Genomic DNA, 19092 nt, shown 5'->3' on the forward strand with positions numbered 1-19092 from the left:
GTCTTGAAGTGTATTCCCTTCTAAGATAGCTCTCCTTAAGTCTGGATATTCTACTCCTTCAGTTTCCCTTCTGGCTACAACCAGCGGCTGGAAACGCAGAGAAAAAGCAAGCAGCCACAAGAGTTACTGTGTTTATTCCCATATGAATGCAAATCCACAGGCCTGTCCATGTTTCAAGAGAAATTCATTCTGAGAAGAAACACTGCCCCTACTTTCAAATCAATCAGATGTGCAATCCACTCACAAACTTATTTCCTTACTTATTTCCTCACAGACTTGTTATCCCAGAGTTACAAAGCAAATATTGCCATACATTCTCAACAGAATTAGCAAAGGAAAAATATATTATTTCATGCTCAAAAGTGTCAGGATAAAATCTAAAGAAAGAGAACCCCTTTTGTTTTTACTTGTCATTAATCCAGGGCATGTTACAGGGCCATTATTTAAAGGCAGCATACCAGGTTTTCTTCTGTATTGTCAAATAGAAAGTTTAATGTCCCAATCTAAATTAGTGAAATAGATTTTTATATATTAAAGCTCCTATAACAGCAGAAAAAAGGACACTTTCTCTCAATAAGTTGCATCTTCAAGCTGCTGGTTGTGCTATAAAACATTTCTAGCTCAGACAATCATAATATGGAGATGAGATTTTTAATTCACGGCTTTCATAAGAAACTGACAGTAACAATAGCTGAGTAAGGGCGATAATAGTGCCTAAATTTAATACAAATCAAGAGAAATTAAATTGTCACATACCAGAAAACAAATGAAAAGCATAGCAATGCAGAGCTATGTTTAATTACCAAATAATAGAAAACATTAGTAACCAGAGAGCTTTATCACTCCCTATATTTGACCCCATCAGTACTGATTTTCTTCCAGAAACAGACCAAACAAGCAAGAGAAGGGGGCCAAGAGATGTCTGCCCAATCTGATCTCCACACAGTCATTGTCATCCTTGATCTGATGCCTTCCAGAAGTCTTAGTGGAAAGGAAGGCAGTGGAAAGAGGCACTGGCTGCAAACTGCTTTCAGCAAGAGGAATGGCAAATATAGTCTGACTGTGTCTTAAGCATATTTAAGAAGAATTTAGGAATGTATATGATTGTTGAAAGGTAGAGTTTAGGAGGGGAGCTTCAATTCAATTATGGAAAAAGACACAAAATGGTGTTGAGCTATAAAAGGATGAGGTAGGGTGAATTTGAAATCAACCAAATGGGGCAGAGCAGAAATCTGAACATAAACATCCCAGTTTCCACCTGACTGGGGCATTGGGAAGGTAAAACAAACCCCACTTAATCAGAAAGTGTAATCCCACCAAGTTACGTGGAGAAGAGGAAGTTCAGGTCCAGTGGCCGATGTTGACATGGGTCTACATCATCTGAGAATTGTGCTGAGCAAATCCACAGGCAGCTCAAGACCACGTGGGCTTGGGCAGCTTTTCCCATGAGATTAGCAGAAGTTCAAGGCTGCTTTTGTGACAGATGTCCAGCTAGGTTGAGGTAGGCTTGTCCAGTAGTGGGTGGTATGGACTGGCATTTCAGACTATGTGTCCCATGTGTCCCTCTGTTATGTGCTTGGACATCCCCATACCTTTTTCCATCTTCAGAGTGTAGACACATGAATACCTCCACCCATGTTTTTAGTTAGTCTTTCAAGTTCTAGAAGATATTTAGAAGTTCTTAGTGTTGTTTAATACCAAGCTGTTGGACTCAGACACTCAGGAAGGTGCTGTTGGCAAAGGAGTAATGGATGCAGGAATAGGATGGCTTCCACCTGAGTGCCTGCCTGAAAGATGCTGAAGGGTATGCAGCTGCTTTCTGGCAGCTGAGACATTAGGCCCGGTAATTTACTTTTTCCATGAACATGATCTCACCATGCAGTCAGAACTCATAATACCCGCATGCTGTTTTGCAGTGCTATAATGGCATAATGATGGTGAAGACATGCATTTATTTTATCATTGTGAACAATATGCATAATATCACCTATAGAAATATATTTCCAATTATATGAACCTGTGCTAACACATTGTGATTTTAATGCTGCTTTCATGATACAGAGGAGAAAATGAAACAACAAAAGACAACTCCTACTGAGAAGTCAGGTAAGAATAAGTGATTCCCCCCTGATTGATGGAGGAGGAGGGGGGTACTAACAACTATTCAGCACTCATCTAGTGTAGTATGTTTGCATTGCAATATTTTTTACAGTGTTTTGAAATATGTAACTGATCACAAAGTAAAACCAACAGAGTGCAAATTGCAGCTTTTGTTCTATTAAGAATTGTCTTTCCAATGATGAAGACAGGTCAAGGTCTTTGAGCTCCTTAGCTGCTTGTTCCAGCCTGTCATTAGCCAGAGCTGGGCTAATGAAGTGAGGTCTAGCTGTAAATCAGACCTCTGAAAGAATCCTAAATATGGGGATAAATCACTAGATGGATTAGGACTTTGGACCAGTGCTATGGAGAAAATGTTTTTGGGACTAAACTCTAAATCTTTGGGTCATATGTGTGATTAAGAGAGTATAGTTTTTTAATGTAATGTCGACAGGAAAAAAAAGTCAAGTAACAATGAGTGTTCTAGAAGCTGTGAAGTGTCAGACAAGGAATTAGAACATTCTCATCATCACTGGCAGTCAGCACAAAGCTGTCTGAACTTTAGGGGTTTGAATGCTGTGCATGCCTGCACAAGTAGGGGAAGCTAAGAACAAGTGAGAACTGACTCCAATAAAATGCTTGAATGTTAAAAAGAAAGGGGGAAAAAAGAGTTTATTTTTTCTTCTTTAAGTATCTAACTATTACGACTTTATCTCTTTTATCTTCTATAGCCCAGGCAAAGCCAGCAAGTATGTTATTCTTACCTTAATTAGAAAAAATCCTGTAAAATTGTTGGATACATGGATCTTTTTTTACTTTTACAGAAGAAAGCATGCCCTTGGCAATTTCTAGTTTTGCTTAAAATTATAGTGTCTTTATCACCATGTCTCCTGTTCCTTTCATTTAATATACTGTCTTGTCATTACTATTTAAAAGCCCATTTGACATAACCAATTGCTTCAGTGCAGGAGTGAATTCATTCCACACTTCCCCTATCAAAAGTCCTATCAACAAAAATTCATATAGTAGTTAAAGTCTTTTGAAAATCACTATTAAAAATTACCTGGCTTGAATGAATGCTCCTGCTAAGTTAAAGAAAAAAATAGAAATTAATAATAACTGCATCATGAATTCTTCTCAGTCTAAAAGGATTCAAGAGAGTCATTACCTTAACTTACCACACAGCCTGCTTATTGATTTTCTATACCTTTCACACCTTCAGAACGCAGATTCAACTACAATAGTAATAATGTAAACTGTCAATTAATTGCCCAAATAATTAAATTATCAAAAAAAGTCCAGATGTGGGAAATGAATCACTCTTCACTGAACCAATTTTTCATTCATGCTTCATAAAAGTGTTTCCCATTTGAAATTCCTTATGATGTCTTCATCTCAGCATTTCTCAACTTGTCTGCCCACCTGAAATCACAGCTACCAGTTCAATTATTCATCTGAGTAGCAGAAAGGCTAAGGCATATTGCCCTTTTTTCAGAGGCCATTCACATTTTCAGCACTTTCCAATTTACAGCATGCTTTTGGGTCCTCATTTCTCAAAAGGAAAAGTGATGCAGAGTCCTTGAGCTGCGGGAACTTCACCTGGAAACAAGGCCAGGAGAGCTGTCCATTGATTCCACAGCCCCATAAAATGCAGTTCCCATTGTATAGCTGCTACTGTGCTATGAGATCTGTGTGGTGGGGTTTTTCCTAAGTCTGACTTTTGTTTGTTAGACCTATTAAAAAAAAAAAAACAACAACAAAAACTGCTTCATATGTAATCTTATGTGTCCAAGACTTTGGGAATTCTGCTCAAGTATATCTGAATCAAGAACAAAGGATGAGTGAATGGTTGCTGAGTTTACTCTGCACTCTTCTTTCTAATAATAAAAATTAAAAATGGATAAAAATTACATTTAAGAAATTACAGAAGACCCTACTAACATATTTCTTCCTTAAGACACATGCATGACTCTTAGTAGATTAATAATAGCTATATTTGTGAAGCTTTGTGCAGTACTAATGAACTTTGCTATTTTGTGGCAGATCCCTCAGTGGGATAATCATTTAATAACCATTCATTTGTGGGTTCCTTTTTCAAAATAACAGCATGAAGCAAGAGAAGGGGAATGTTTAATCCTGAAAAAAATACATTCAATTCTTCTAACCAAAAAAAAAATAAAGTGCAAAATGTAACTGAGAAACATTATGGCAATTTTGTTATGCTGTTGTTTTTTGTTTAGAGCATGAAGCAATCAGACATGAAAAAGATGTTCCCCTTACAAAACCAGGTAAGCACTCCTGCATTTTATTTTGCATATTTGTTTTGAAAATGTTATTTAAAGAAATAGTGGAAATATAATTGCATATGACAAATGTCAAAACCATTGGCCTGTGATCTATTTTGATACATAGAATGGCCCTGACATGCCATACCACAAACTAAATAGCACAGTACATACTTGTAATGCTGGTAGTCATTTTAAGATATAGATATATGTACACATCAAAGGTCAACTTTCTGCCTCTGTAATTCCATTGATGTCAAAGGCATACGTCTGCAAAGAGTTTGAACTGGTGTCTGAAACTGCTTACTTTAAATGGTTCCATTTTTCTAATTATTTGGGGGTATCTGCCTTTCATTTGGACTTCAGAAAACAGTTAACCTCCCAGGAAAAGCAATACTTAAATTGTCATCCATTGCAGGTATTATATGATATAGTATTTAGATCTTGATCTGGCACAATCCATGATCTGTAGAAAATGTCTCTGATATCACAGCTCATGCACAATTGCACTTGCACATGACAGAGCAAAACTGATGCTGGTACAGGAAGGAGCATTGTTCAGTTTCACTGTGAACTGTCATCATGGGTTTAAAACATGCCTGCTCCATGCTTCTTCATGAAAGGAAATAAGTGAAGAATTATAATTTTTATTGTTAATATTATTCATCCTTAACTCTAGCAAAACAATTTCAGTCCATAAATGAGAACACCCCTGCTAATATCATTCATTATTAGATTGTTGTTAATTGCTGTGAGATTAGTAAAAATGTGTTTTGATACATGGAAACATCTAGAATAAATAAAGCCGTTCTCTGCCTTAACAATATTATGCCAAACCTGACTGTTTTGACCATTTTTCTTTCCTCTTTTTACTTTCCAGTCAAACCAAAAAACACTGCAAGTACGTGTAATGACTTATTTCTTATGGAATATAAACCTTCTTTTCAGATGCATGTTCTCTAAATTTGCATTTTTGCAATTTTCTCATGTTAGATAATGCTATTTTCTTGCCTATTCTTACAGATGCTTTTGTATTCTGTCTGCTTGCTGACAGCCAAACACAACAAAATCAAGCACATTTATAATGCAATATTGTGAAGATGCAAGATTCAAACTGTGTTTGCAATTTTTGCTCCCTAGAAAATAATGTAAATTACACGGGTAGCAAAACTGATATTCTAGTGGGTTTAGATGAGTGTAGATGTATAATTTATATCTATGCAAATATACTGTTTATTGAAAACAAGAAAATAGCATGTAGCCTAACTGAATTAGACAACCTTTTCCTTAATTCTTTTACCATTTGGAAATTACTTACATCATTAATTCACCAAGCATGTTGTTGGCCTTGTTCCAATGAAAGCTTTTTTTAATAAAAAAAAACCTAAATTAAATTAAAGAAGAGAAATATTTCCAATTTAGATTAGTTTTAAGGAGGATTCAAGGGCAATTTTTCACATTGCAAAAAACTTCCACTGAAGACATGGGATAATGTCCTTTTTAAGGTTGCTTTTAAGGAAGGCTTCTGAACAGATGAAGACTGGGATCTATGCTTATTGTGGCACATTACATACTGAAAAGCCTGATCAGACAAGAATCAGAAGGACAGTGTTTGTACTGTGTGCTTTGAATTGTGAAAATGCTGAAGTGTGGACCTTCACAGAGGAATTAGTTGTTGCCTCTTTAGCACAGGATCTGTGGGGGCTTTTTGGTGCTGTGCCTGGCATTTCAAGACCAAACCACGTGCTATTCTGGTGGAAAGTAAGCTGACCACAAGGCAAAGCAAAGTGATTCACTTTAACTTTCCAGGCCAGTCGCCTGTGCTGGGTGCTGAAAGTTAGAGAGAATGAATCCTGCTCTGAAATACCTTTAGGAAAACAGAATTACTCTGAAACCCAGATGTAAAGTGGAAGTGTGAGCACAAGGTATCTGAAATATGTTTACACTGAAGGATTCCCTTCAGCCCTGAACTGCAATGTTCCATTTTTTAGTTATTATTGCAAAATATTACTTTCTGTGAAGCTATCCATGGGCTTATTTCCATGTTTGCTAGTATTTTAATAAAATTTTGCTCTATTTGATTCTATTATCCACTTTTGCTCAGTCTTGGTTTCTCTGGATCTGTTTACTGACACGTAATGTCTTCTGCAATGATTTACCTGAGAGACCCAGTGATGGCACTCACTACTGTTAGAAGCTCATCACAGATTTAAGTGACTAATTCCTTATGCTTTCATCATAAAAATCACTGTCTACGATGCTTTTTTATCGAGAGCTATATTACCCTGCTATATTGTGAATATAAGGAATAGCCAGGATATTTTCCCTTGACCTTTGCAGAGGGTTGTTTGTACCCCATTCTTGAGCTTATATTCTGCTGCTTGAAATGATTATAAAGGTTAACAGTACCTTTAGAAAAGTTAAAAAAAAAAGAAAAAAGAAAAAAGAAAAAAAAGGAAAAAAACAGAAACAAGCAGACCTATGGTTATTTACAAAAGTAATTCTCTATACACTGCCCCTTTTTGAGTAAACCATCCTTGAATAGATCAAGCTGAAGATTTTAAACACCAGAGCTGTCCATTTCAAACTGATTTTCTCCACTTAAAGGAGCACTTGGTTGGATCACTGCCTTCTTTATTTATAGAGGTCTATATAGCTTTGCTTCATGTATTTCTTAGCCAGGTGTGCAGTGTACTTACCACAACATGAACGTAGCTGTCATGTAATTCAGTATGAGCAATAGACACAAAATACCCACTGATTTTGGAGTTCGGGTGCAGTGGAATATAAAATAAATTAATATATTTATCCTGGACTGAATTTATTCACACATTTAATCTTGTTCAGTCTTATTGTAAAAGCAAATGTAGTTTTAGTTGCTAAAGAAATTGGGTCATTAGGGAATGCAGGTATAAACAGAAAGACAAGGCTGAGTTTGAGAACTACCCAAATTAATCACACAGACAATTTCAGAGTAGGAGCTTACTGCCATGATCTTAGCTGCAGGCAGGTATACACCACAGAGCCACTCACTCAATTTTAAAAGCAATTAGTAAATCATCTTATTTTTCATTCTTTCTATTTTAGTGTTCAGGAGGGTCTTTGATGGCCATTGACCATACATCAAACTTGAATGTGTAATGAAACAGAATTAACTCCCTGCATACTGACTAAAGACTCACAAATTGTGAGACATTACCTTGAACAGAAAACAAAGCTGCTGGCAGCTCTTACACATGCAGGAATGCCAAACTGTAGTTTGCAGTCAAGAGGGAGAACATGTAGGCTGATATTTTAAAAAGACCTTAAGAATTGGCAAATTATATTCCCACTTAGGTTTAAAATGAAAGCTCCATAATAGGAGTAATATGTGTCCCAATGTTCTCAGAGTAAGTCAAAGTTTGTTGATGCATTGAGAATAGGAAATGGCCCTTACATTTCATACAACAGAGGGTCAAACCTACTGCCCTCCAGGTCAACAGTCTTGCTGTACCTGACTGTCCAAGGAAATAAGTTAATCCTAAATTAGGGTACATGCACATAACTGGGCCCATCCAGATCCCTCAGAGAGACACTCAGTTAAGAAATGAGAGCACAAAGCCCTTTCCTAGATTCAGTACTTCAGAAAAAGTCTTAGTTTTTTCTTCTGAAAATGAAAAAAACATATTAATTATTCCATGGGTCATAATGCAGTAATGTGTCATCTTTAGGAAGCTATGAGCAAGATCGTAAGCAAAAAGGTAAATATGAAAGGACTTTGGCATGTTAGCATTTAATAGCAGCAAAACTGGCCTTTGTTGAATGCCAGTGGTTCCTAAGCATTGAGCACTGACATTTACAGGTCTCCTTATGGGCCAAGATTTGAGTGAAAGTTTCCTGGGATGCATTAGGGAAAATGATGCTTAATTGCTTTGTCTTCCTGTGGAAAAAGCATTGACTGAAACATTTTCACCTTGGTGTGAGCTCATGCTCATCTAAAGCCAAAACTCAGCAGGAAGAAAGTACAGAGAAAGCTCAGTCAAAGGAATACCCTTAAATGCTTTGTGATCTCATTTCTTTTTTGTCCTGCTCTAACTTCTAAGAAAAGAGGCTTTTCTTTTTCTTTCAAATTCTATTCTTACATAAAAGTGGGACTAATAAAGCAGTGATGGGTAAAAAATTATTGGATTCAAAATGACAATGTAATTAATTTCTTTGATTTAAAATGAGTGATGATGACTTACACCAGAGAATTTCTATGTGTTGGATTGACCACTTTTCATCAATTATTTTGGATATTATAATAGCACAGGAATGTATGCTTCTCTTGTGCTAAGTGGTGTGGAAAGATTTAGTCAAAATCTCTCAAGAGATTTTATTCTTAAAAGGCAAGTCAAACTGCAAATGTGGGAGAAACACTTAAGGGTCAATGCCAGCTATTCAAGGTCAGTGTCAGTCTTTGGATGGGAAGTGTGGATGACAAGAAAAGAGAGGCAACACTTAACCTGAATACATTTTTTGGAAAATAGCATAGCCAGCTATAACCTTAAAGGCACACTTAAAAATGAGTCTGTTTAAATATTTGCTTGCTGGAAAGCTTTGGTTGGCGCAGTGTTTGCATTTGCAGGAATTGTATGTTGTATGCTGGATTATAGCACTTCAAAGAGTGAGACTGTTAGCTTTCAGTGTGAAATTCTGCATACACAGCCATTGTTAAGGCACATTTGTTTGTAAATTAAAACCCTGCAGAAAAGTTGCAGATGAAAGAGATCATCTATTTAAATGGTTGCTTGCCCTGAAAAAACATGGTACTGAAATTCTTGTTCTTTCCTTTCCCTTCCCTGCCCCCTTTCTCCTCATTGCTGGTTATTTTCCTGGAGAGCCAACAGCTGAAATCCCAACATCAGGTAAATATTGCATTTTTCCAGTATGCCTCATGGAAAGAAGTAATGAACACACCAGTGTTGATTAATGCACTTTGCTCATCAGCAAGGAACAGTGATAACGTAAAGCAGCATGGGTGAAGTGACAGCCCTGCAGCTACACAGGTCTCTGCCTAGGCTCCTCTTTCCATCTGATTATGTGATTTTCACTGCTCACCTTCTGCAGCATGTTTTGGTGAGCTACACCCAGGTGGTCCTCACTGAAAGAGCTGGTGTGAATCAAGTGACACATGTGCCAGAGGACACTGAAGCATTATTACAACTGGTTGGATGATGCAAAGTGCAAATGAACCATTTGAAGACAGCCAGCTATTTTTCTGCTGTAGTCAACAGGGAATACTGAAAAGGGCTCAGGTGCCTGAAGTGATATACTTTGCTTAATTTCAATCTGCCTTGATTGGTTGAATGGAGTCACAGACCAAATGCTTTTGCAGCTGGGGAAAAAGGATGCAGAAAAGGAAACAGCACATGCTCTAAGTGAATGTAGACTAGGAAAAAACACCCCCCAATAAAATAAATCACAATCTATTGCTGCAGGACTTCTGTATGATCACATATGGCAGTTCTAAAGGTCCATCTAGCTCTGTATCCTGGGGATTTTTGTTTGTTTATTTCTTTCAGATGTCTGAGATCACTCTGGGAAAAAGAGTAAGAAGCAAGCAATAGGCAGAGTCCTTCCCTAGTGTATTTTAGCAACAAACAAATAAGTAAATCTGGCAGTAGTTAGGGAATTTCAGAATTCAAGTGCTGAAGTCTTTATCAGGATTTTCTCAACTACTCTGCAAGCAGCAATATTCAAACAATTTCTAACCACTCTACACAAAGCCCAGAACTGCTAGTGCCACTAAGTGTAGCAGACACTGTTGCAGTATTACAGACACTGTAAACATGCCATGAGGCACATTTACCACATTAATTCTTCCGGGGAAATTACCAGTGAGACAATCTTTGCACAATGTACTTACTGTAAAAGCCCTGGATTTCTGATGCCTGTCACTTAATGTTATTCCTTTTCAAATCTTTCTAGCCACAAAAAAACCAAAGACAATTAAGGAAAAAGAAGGTAGGAATTTGTTCTGTGTGTTCATATATATGTTGAAGATCACAATAAAAATAGTATGAGATTGCAAATTTGCATGTTTGAGGCAACCCCTAAAATATCTGCGTTCATTCTCAAAGAATTTTACTTGAAAACTCTAGGTAAAATCTATTCAACAGTCAGTTTACCAAACTTTAACTGTGCTACTTTTTCTTTGTAGAAAAAACAACTACGAAGAAACAGCTGAAAGATGAAAAACCTAAAGGTAATAAAGGGATGAAAATCTCTGCAAACAGCTATAAAAATGCAAACATTCAGGTTTGGGGGATTTTATGGGATTAAAAAGAGGATCTTTTTTAGTCTTTCTACATACATGCAAGCAAACCAAAATGATGAAATTGTACACAAATCCCCAGTAATTGAATGTCTGGTGCCACCTTTGCGGTGCCCTGCCTGTGACCTCCCTGGCTGGCACAGCAGGGACCTGTGCAGCCCCCAGCACTGCAGCCCAGGATCAGCAGGGCCCTCCCAGTCTGCTCCTGTGCTCCCTGATCGGGGAGCGCAAAGTGCATCTCCAGAACTTGTCTGGTGCCTTAGGTCACCAGCATCATTCCATAAAATAACTCCAGTGATACACAATAGACCGACTTCATGATCACCCATATTCTGGCTAACCTCTTGTTCACAGCACTGCCTTGATTGTTTCCTCACAGTAATATTCAATTAGAGAAATGCTTTCTGTTATACCTCTAAACATAATTAATAACAATACATGACAGTATCTTATCAGGTAAGTGATTGAAGGCATAAATATCCTCTCTACAGTGGTTAAATGCAATGACTTGCACATAAAATTTGCACGTTTAAATCTCAAACCTTAAAGGATAGCAATAGCACTGGCGCCAGTTCACCAAACTACTATCTAGGAGCAGTTTGCTTATATGGCTATACTGGACAGAAAATGTATCTGTTTAAATTATTTACTAAGATAGTCAGGCTTTTAAAAAAATCTGGTTTATAGAAATTCTTATCTGAGAGATGATTCCAAGAAACAAGCATATTTCTTATTGAAATTTATTTCAGTATTTTCACTTGAAACTGTAGATTAATTTATTATCTATGTTTTTTTAATATGTCCCACCAGTAAAAGAAGATCCACGACATCAAAACCTGACATCAGGTACATGATTTTTTCTTTATTGTAAAGGATTCAGGAAAGTGTTGGTTTGTTGTTTGGTTTTGTTTGGTTGGTTTTGGGTAGTTTTTTTGTTTTTTTTTTTTAAGGGAGATCATGCAATATTTTCACATTTCTAATTCAAGTCTATGGAGCAAGATGTGAGACAAGCCAGGCAAATCAGGCAAATCAAATCCATAAATCTTGTTCCTGTGAAGAATGAATTGCTGAAATGGTATTGCTTTACCACCTTTCTAAATTTTTAAACATATATTCATCTGATTACCTTATAAAACAAGTGTTCTGTAATTAATATAGCAGTGCAGTGTTAAAAATTAATATTTTCTCCTCATAAAAAATCTTTTCCGTAACAAAGTCACATAGGGAGAAACATGTTCAAATTTTTTTTCTCCCACATTAATAAATATTGTCTCCCATCACATTCTGCCTCCACTCCACTCCAGCAAAAATGGTGAATAAAGATCAGCATCTCAGGAGAAAATCTCCCTCCATTGTGTAATCATGTGTTTACTAGTTTACCGCAAAAGGAAATATATATTCCAGATTCTTGACTAGTATAGATTAAATTAATAGCTGTGACTTCAGTGGAACTGCATTAATTCATGACGGACAGGGATCAAAGTCTTTAATCTCACCTGACATCTAACTGGTTTACACAGAAAATATGAGCTACATATGAATATGGTTCCTCTTAATGCAACTTTGTAGTCTTAACCTACTGAGGAAAGTATTTCACTTCTAATTATGCAGATTATTTTTTTGTATATGTTTTTTTGACTTCTTTACTGTAAATAGAATGATTTAGAGTCCTACAATCATGATATAAAATGTGTAACATATGTGCAGCTATATGCATATATTTATTTAGAAATATCTACTTATCCACATGTAGAAAGTTAAAATAATAGAAAAATAAAAAAAAGATACCTAAGTATAAAACAAGTGCAGAACAATTTGTTTTCAAGAAATAGAGAGTACAAATTAAGTGCTAAATAAAACTGGGATTGGTTACCATGTGTATTATACAAAAGTATTTGCACACATGGCTCACTTTGTTTTATAAGGGCAACTACATCTACAAAAAAGAACAGCTTCACTTTTTTAATCCTATTTTCTTTAATCAGTTACACAGAGATATGGAGTCATAGATATAGACTAGATAAGATATAGATATAGACATAGATAAGATATAGACATAGATAAGATATACACTTTTATTCATTTTGATTATTATGTTATCAACTGACAGATACAGAAGGTAGAATCCATGTTGTCAAAAGTTTATTGCTATTTAATAACACAGAATTTTTTATAGATCAGGAAATGTTAATCATAATATATAACCAGTACATTAAACCAAAGATTTTGCCAGGAGAGAAAAGAATTCTCCTATGCATCAAAACCTCAAATTTAGTGTAAAACAAAAATGTACTACAAATTTTCTCTCACTGGACTTTGTCTTGCCCACCACCCTCCTAGAAAGTTTCCATCATTCAAAAACTGTGTTTCTGTGACTTTCATCTACATTACTTATGATGATTGTTTAATTCAGTTGTAAGTTATCACTGGGAAATTTTTCTCAGCTGGATGTTTCTCAGATCATGAGCAGCTCTGCAAAATCAGTTCTTCATAAGTGGCTTTGCAAACAGATCTTATTATGTAAGTGTTCTTAAAATATTCATTTTCCACCAAAAAGAATACTTACTTTTCTGACCATGGATAAAAGGTTTCCAGAAGAACATCAAAGTTACTCTTTTGGATGTTGGTTTTAGGTATTTGCTCAAATTGAGAATTTAAAAGTTTAGACCAAGTCCTAGGTCATGTATACTTTAATTGGAACTTGATGACTTTCACCTGTTCTGTTTGCAGATTAAGACAATGCTTTTTCCCCAGTTCACTGAGTACTAATTTTATTTTTCTGATAAATGAAAGTAGAAAAGGATTTATACATTCTGAGCTAATCTAAAGCTTTAAATAGTAAATCTTCAGTCAGCCTTCAAAAGCTGAAGAGATTCCTATGTTCTTAGATTTTCATCAGAACTCTTCAACATTTCCCTGATATTAAAAAGCAATCAGATAAAGATTAAGCAATTTTAAAAGCTGTGTATAGCTGCAATTTTAGAATGGGCCACATTTGAACAGAATTTTAAGCACTACTGTACCTTTCATAAATAATGGTGCAACGTGCAGTAGACACTAAATTTCACTCTCCTGTAGATCTGCAAGCAATTAATTAGAATGCTTTCCTCTTCTTTTTCCTCCCCTAAATGTCATAGTTGACACCTGTACTGAGGATGAAATTTACCAACAGCAAAAAAAAAAGACAATTCTTGGAACTTCATTTTTATTTCTATCTTTTAACAAATGTATTTGGAAGCACACACAAGCAGGTTTTTTGACTCTTGGAATGAAATTTAAGGAGAGTAAAAATTCAACTCTCTAGTGAGGATTATCTACCATAATCTTTATATGAACAGCTGTACACTTCTACATGTTGAATTTTTTTTCAAGGCTAACATCAGAGAAAGAAAATCTAAATGGATCAAAAGTTCATTATATTTATCCTAATTACCTTCCAACTGCCCTCTTGAATGAAAACTCTGGAACTAATGTATATTGCATTTATAATACAGTGAGTTGAAGGGGTTGACGTTTTTACTGCCCACAGATGTGCAAATGTGGCAGAAATAAAGAGGCTGTGTTGCAAGAGCATGAAAAGTAAGAATTCATTAAACTGATACTATTCCCACATGTTTGGTTTGGTTTTTATTTTAATTAGAATAGAGTGTGGATTACTCTCAAGGTCAAGTGAAACCAAACCAGTCATGATAACTTCCTTGTAGATGGGTCATAAATAGACTTACATAATTTGTGCATCTACCCTCATACATTATTAGAGGTTTGAAACTTTACTTAATGAGGGAACTGTTATACCTACTGTTTAGTTAAAGAACTTGTACTTCTGTGAAAACTGAAATCAACATTAAGCAGAGTTGGAACACTGTTTATATGAACACGCTATGCAAGAAGGAAGATGGAAGGAAAAGCACCTCACCTAGATTTTTCATTAATTTCTGCAATGATAGAGATTCTCAAATACAATATATATTCTCATATATTTTCTAGAATAAAGAGCAATCATTTCATCATTTCATCATACTATCAATATATATTCAATGCTACATATTAATCACCACATGAAAACCTCAGCAACTGCAGGGGGTGAATTTATAATATGTCTAAAAACCATGTGGGAATTGGTTTATTACTGAGGTTGTTTCAGTCCTTTGCACTTTCTGTGCAGTAATATTTTCCAAAGTTAAGATGACTTCCAAGTCTGCAAAAGCAGAAAGTTTTATTTGGTGTGAGGTTTGATATGACAGCCATTTGGGAGACTATGAAGGAGGTTTCCTCAGTGCTGAGAGAATGTAAACTTGTCCGCACTGCAATGCGTGAGATTTTTCCCACACATATAATTATTTTGAAAGAGAGTAAGATGGCTTCATTTTTTTCCTTTGTTCTAGAGCATTTGAAGACCTTGGAGTAAAACATGATCTTTTTCATCATTCTAAAGTAGCAAGTTTTGTCAAATTCATTAGGCACAAACATTGGTAATATTCTATAATACAGAAGCATTGAACGACTTTAAAAAACAATGTGCAGTGGTCAAAAGAGCAGGCAAGAACTTTGTCTCTGCAGTGCAGGTAGCTCTCACCTATAGACAGGTGATGGGCTGCAGATACTATATTCTCTGCTCTCCTCGCCACCCAGTCTCTGTGTCTCAGATATATGATGGTTCTGATATACTCTCAGCAGTTTCTTCCAAAAATTCAGCAGCATGAACTTGTACTCTACTGACTAGAATTTAATTACCAGAATTCAGCAATAAATCACTAATATTTATTATGTTGTTTTCTGGACATAAGAAAGTCTGCTGTTTGCTAGAATATCCTTAGAAGGAACTGACACTCTGAGAAGTTTCAGAATTTCTTGTAAAAACTCTGTTCTCATTTATTTACAAGACCTGTGTTTCTGTCGATTATTCTCATTAAGATTTTCATCACACTCCAGTACAAGAATTCAGCATTAGAGCAGGATGAACTGTGCACTAGGGCTGCTTGCAGGAGAGTCCATGTAGAACATCCTCCATTCTGTGGATATACACGAATGTCCCAACATTTCATGGTCAGAATGTTGGTCAGAATTGTGAGGACCAAGCCTGTATATGTAGGCCTTCCAGCAACTTGCTATTAGTCATTCCATTATCCTGAAGTTGGCTTTTAAGCAAATACTTGGAGACTAAATCTTATCAGACTTGTCTGAATGAAGACATGGAGGAATACTGCCCACTTAGAAGATGCATATGTTTAGAGAGCACAGTTAAACAGTGCTAAATGCTGGAGTGGTCATTTATTAAGAACTAAGGTAACCCTGATTTAATTTAGTTTAACCTGCTGTGGAATTTTCACTGAGGCTGCTTTAATTCTGAATGAGCATCTACACAACATTTTATATGGACTAATTAATCTCTTTTTAATTTACCTTGAAATAACCTTGCTTATTTTTTCTATGCAGAAAAGACATCCAAGGGGGAAATTTCAGCCATATTTTGGTAACTAGGTAAAATGAAAACTTTAGGATGTGTCCTGAAACTAAATGTCACTGGAAAATTTCTAATAGATTGCAATAAGCTTTGAAACTCAAAATCTGTAAAGACGCACCAAAAGGAGAACTAAATATTGGGTTTTACGTTAACAATGAATTTATAAACAGCCTCTCAGCAAAGTGAGATTATAAACTAAATTATGAATTCCAGAGATTCTATTTAACTGTCCAAAGGTTTAAGTTTTAGCTTTCAAAAAAAACCAATTTCACAGTGAGAATCTACAAGCACTTTGGGTTCATGTTATTTTTCCCACAGGAGCTTCTTCAACATCCGTCCCTTGCTCTGAATTAATCTTCTTTACTTTTGGCTATATTTTGTAATTTAATTACCTTATCTAGAATTTATTTATTATTTATTATTAGATTTGTAGAATTGGGAATTACTGAGATTGAATCTCAATTCCTATCTGCCAGACATGTTTTGAGTATGACCAAGTCCCTTCATCAGGCCCTTGACAAAATGCAGCTGTATGTACTTTGCTTTTAAAATGATAGAGAAAATGATAGTTTCTTTATACTTTTGTAGTCATTGTGCAGCCTCTAAGGGTTTAAGATGATACTCTTTCACAGCCCCCTTCAACTGGAAAGCCTCCCTTTTACAGCTTGTATTTTCCAGGAGGGCACTAGGGCTTTCGAGTTACAAAATAACGTAGGTGGAGTGCAAGCTGCTTGTTCCTTTCAATTTTACACAATTCCAGATCCATCAATACAAGAGTCATTGGTACCTGAGGTTAATAGAAAAGACATCTGTTTGATAGGTCTGTTTCTGTTTCAGAAACCTCTTTATGTAAAATATTTCAGAATAGTTACCAGGTGAAACAATTGCAGAGATTTTTCCTGATGTCTTTGAGGATCTGCTTGGTGAACGTGACTTCAATTGTGGGCACTGGTACTCAACCTAAATCTTGCTCAAAGTGGCTGAAGTTCACACTAAGTCTTGGTCCACCAACATTATTGAACCTCTCCCATTACACTTGATAATGTGCCCCATGAGCTAGGAGTGGTTTTCTATATTAAAAGATTATGAAAAAAGTTCTACCAGATAATATACCAAGGGAAAACTCACAAAGAGCAACCCCGTAAATAAGGGACATTTGGAAAAAAAGTTAATTGTAGGATAAGCAAAATTTTAAAATGCACAAAGTAATCAAAAGCCGTGTTTTATTACAATTAACTCATTAATTGATTCCTTCTTATGTTAATCCCAAAATTTATTTATCTAGCAAATTATTAAAGAAATACCTGTGTTTTCTATAAATGCAGGACAGACTGGTGAAACTAAACATACAAGCCTATGGGAAAAGAAGAAAGACTATGAAAAAATGTATTTTTTAGCACATTGGTTTAGGTCCAGTAGAGAGAAGCTGTTTTGCTTAGATTTGAAAAATGAACCCAATTAGTAATGTTATTTATGCCTGTTTAACAATGAGTTCATTCTTTTCCCTTTAACTGGGTCAAAACATTTTTTTAAAACTAAGCTAAAAGGCTCCAAACACTTCTAAATATATATAAAATTTATTTCAAGACAAATGAAGCAAAAATATATCCATATAAGTCTCTGAACAATTTTGCCACAAACAAAATATAAATGTTTAGTATCTTAGTGAACACTGTTATGTTCATTTTGCCCTTTAGTTTGACTGGCATATCTTCTTAAATCACATTGCAAAAAAAGTGAAAAAATTACATATTATGTATTCCCATGACATACTTGGTGGAAGTAAAGTTATATACAAAATGTAATTCTTCAGCAGTTTTCCAAGTCAGAGATTATTTATCTTTGTTTTGGATAAATGGCCATTTCTTCAAATCCCTCTTCAGCTTTAGGAAAGTAATTGCTGTCATATTTTTTCATCAGCATAGGTTTTGTTTTTAAAAAAATTATCAGCTGAAACCAGGCTTCCTGATATTGGAGTGAGTTCATGTTTCCAGACTATCATCAGTATAGTGAAATTCAGTGGAAAAATCCTAATTATGTGATACAATTTTTAAGTCACTGGCAGCAGATGTTTTGAAATATTTTAAGAAGGCAGCCTATTGATTTCCTACAGTTTCTTCCTGTCTTTTCTTATTCCCAGAACTGTGCAAATTCAGGATGAAGATATTTTAATTTAGCTCCATTTTTCATTGTGAGTAGCACACAGGCACAGATCTGATCTTTTCTAATCTTAAGCACTTAGAAAAGAGCATATTTTCTCCATGGTAAATCAGAGAGGAACTTCTCATCTGAAGGGTTACTCATCCCTTCAGAATCTGAATTCCATCCCAGCTTTATGTCACATGGCTAGAGCTAAATCCAGAAGGTAGTGCCTCCAGTGCCTGTTGTTAAGCACAGTGAATTTGGTTCTACCAGGGTTTGCCAGCAGTTCAAGTTTGTCAGACAGTTCAACAGAGTCTCTTTACTGAGTTTTAGTTGTCATAAAAAAGTCCTGCTATTCCCAGCAGAGGAATTGTTATTGAGGAAGACAAGTGTGGGAACATAATGCTACACAAAATCCAGAAATCCCCCAAACCTTTATTTAATAAATATTTCAGTTAGAATGATAACTGAAATGAAGAAATCACTTGCATCATTCAAACACCAACTTCCCTTTCATTAGCTGCTTAACTGCCTTATTATACCCTGTTTCCCTCCTCTCCTTTCTCTTCTCCTCTCCTTCCCTCCTTTCTCTATCCCATGCCTTTACAGTGAAATAAATATATGGTATTAACATCCAGTTACTTGGTATACATTCTTATTAACATAAAAAGATCCCTGACTGTTTATTCCTTCTTCTTTGGTTTTATCCTTTTTTGTGCACATAAATTTGTTTGTATATAAAATTTAAACCAATCTTTAAATGTGAATTACAGTTATTTAAAAACAATTATTTTCTTGTGATATGTTGA

General features: G+C 35.5%; 1 protein-coding gene across 1 annotated transcript in view; it reads left to right on the forward strand.

Annotated features, from left to right (window-relative positions):
* TRDN (triadin) overlaps positions 1 to 19092 on the forward strand; it is a 221442-nt gene that overhangs the window by 194047 nt on the left and 8303 nt on the right. The window contains 7 exon segments of the mRNA XM_054279039.1: positions 2062 to 2106; positions 2829 to 2846; positions 4338 to 4385; positions 9242 to 9268; positions 10332 to 10367; positions 10564 to 10608; positions 11488 to 11523. Coding sequence (XP_054135014.1) covers positions 2062 to 2106; positions 2829 to 2846; positions 4338 to 4385; positions 9242 to 9268; positions 10332 to 10367; positions 10564 to 10608; positions 11488 to 11523 — 255 coding nt within the window.

Source organism: Melozone crissalis, unplaced genomic scaffold (assembly GCF_028551555.1).
Source record: "Melozone crissalis strain CALT ecotype California unplaced genomic scaffold, PUWL_Pcris_2 ptg000027l_1, whole genome shotgun sequence".
Lineage (NCBI taxonomy): Eukaryota > Metazoa > Chordata > Aves > Passeriformes > Passerellidae > Melozone > Melozone crissalis.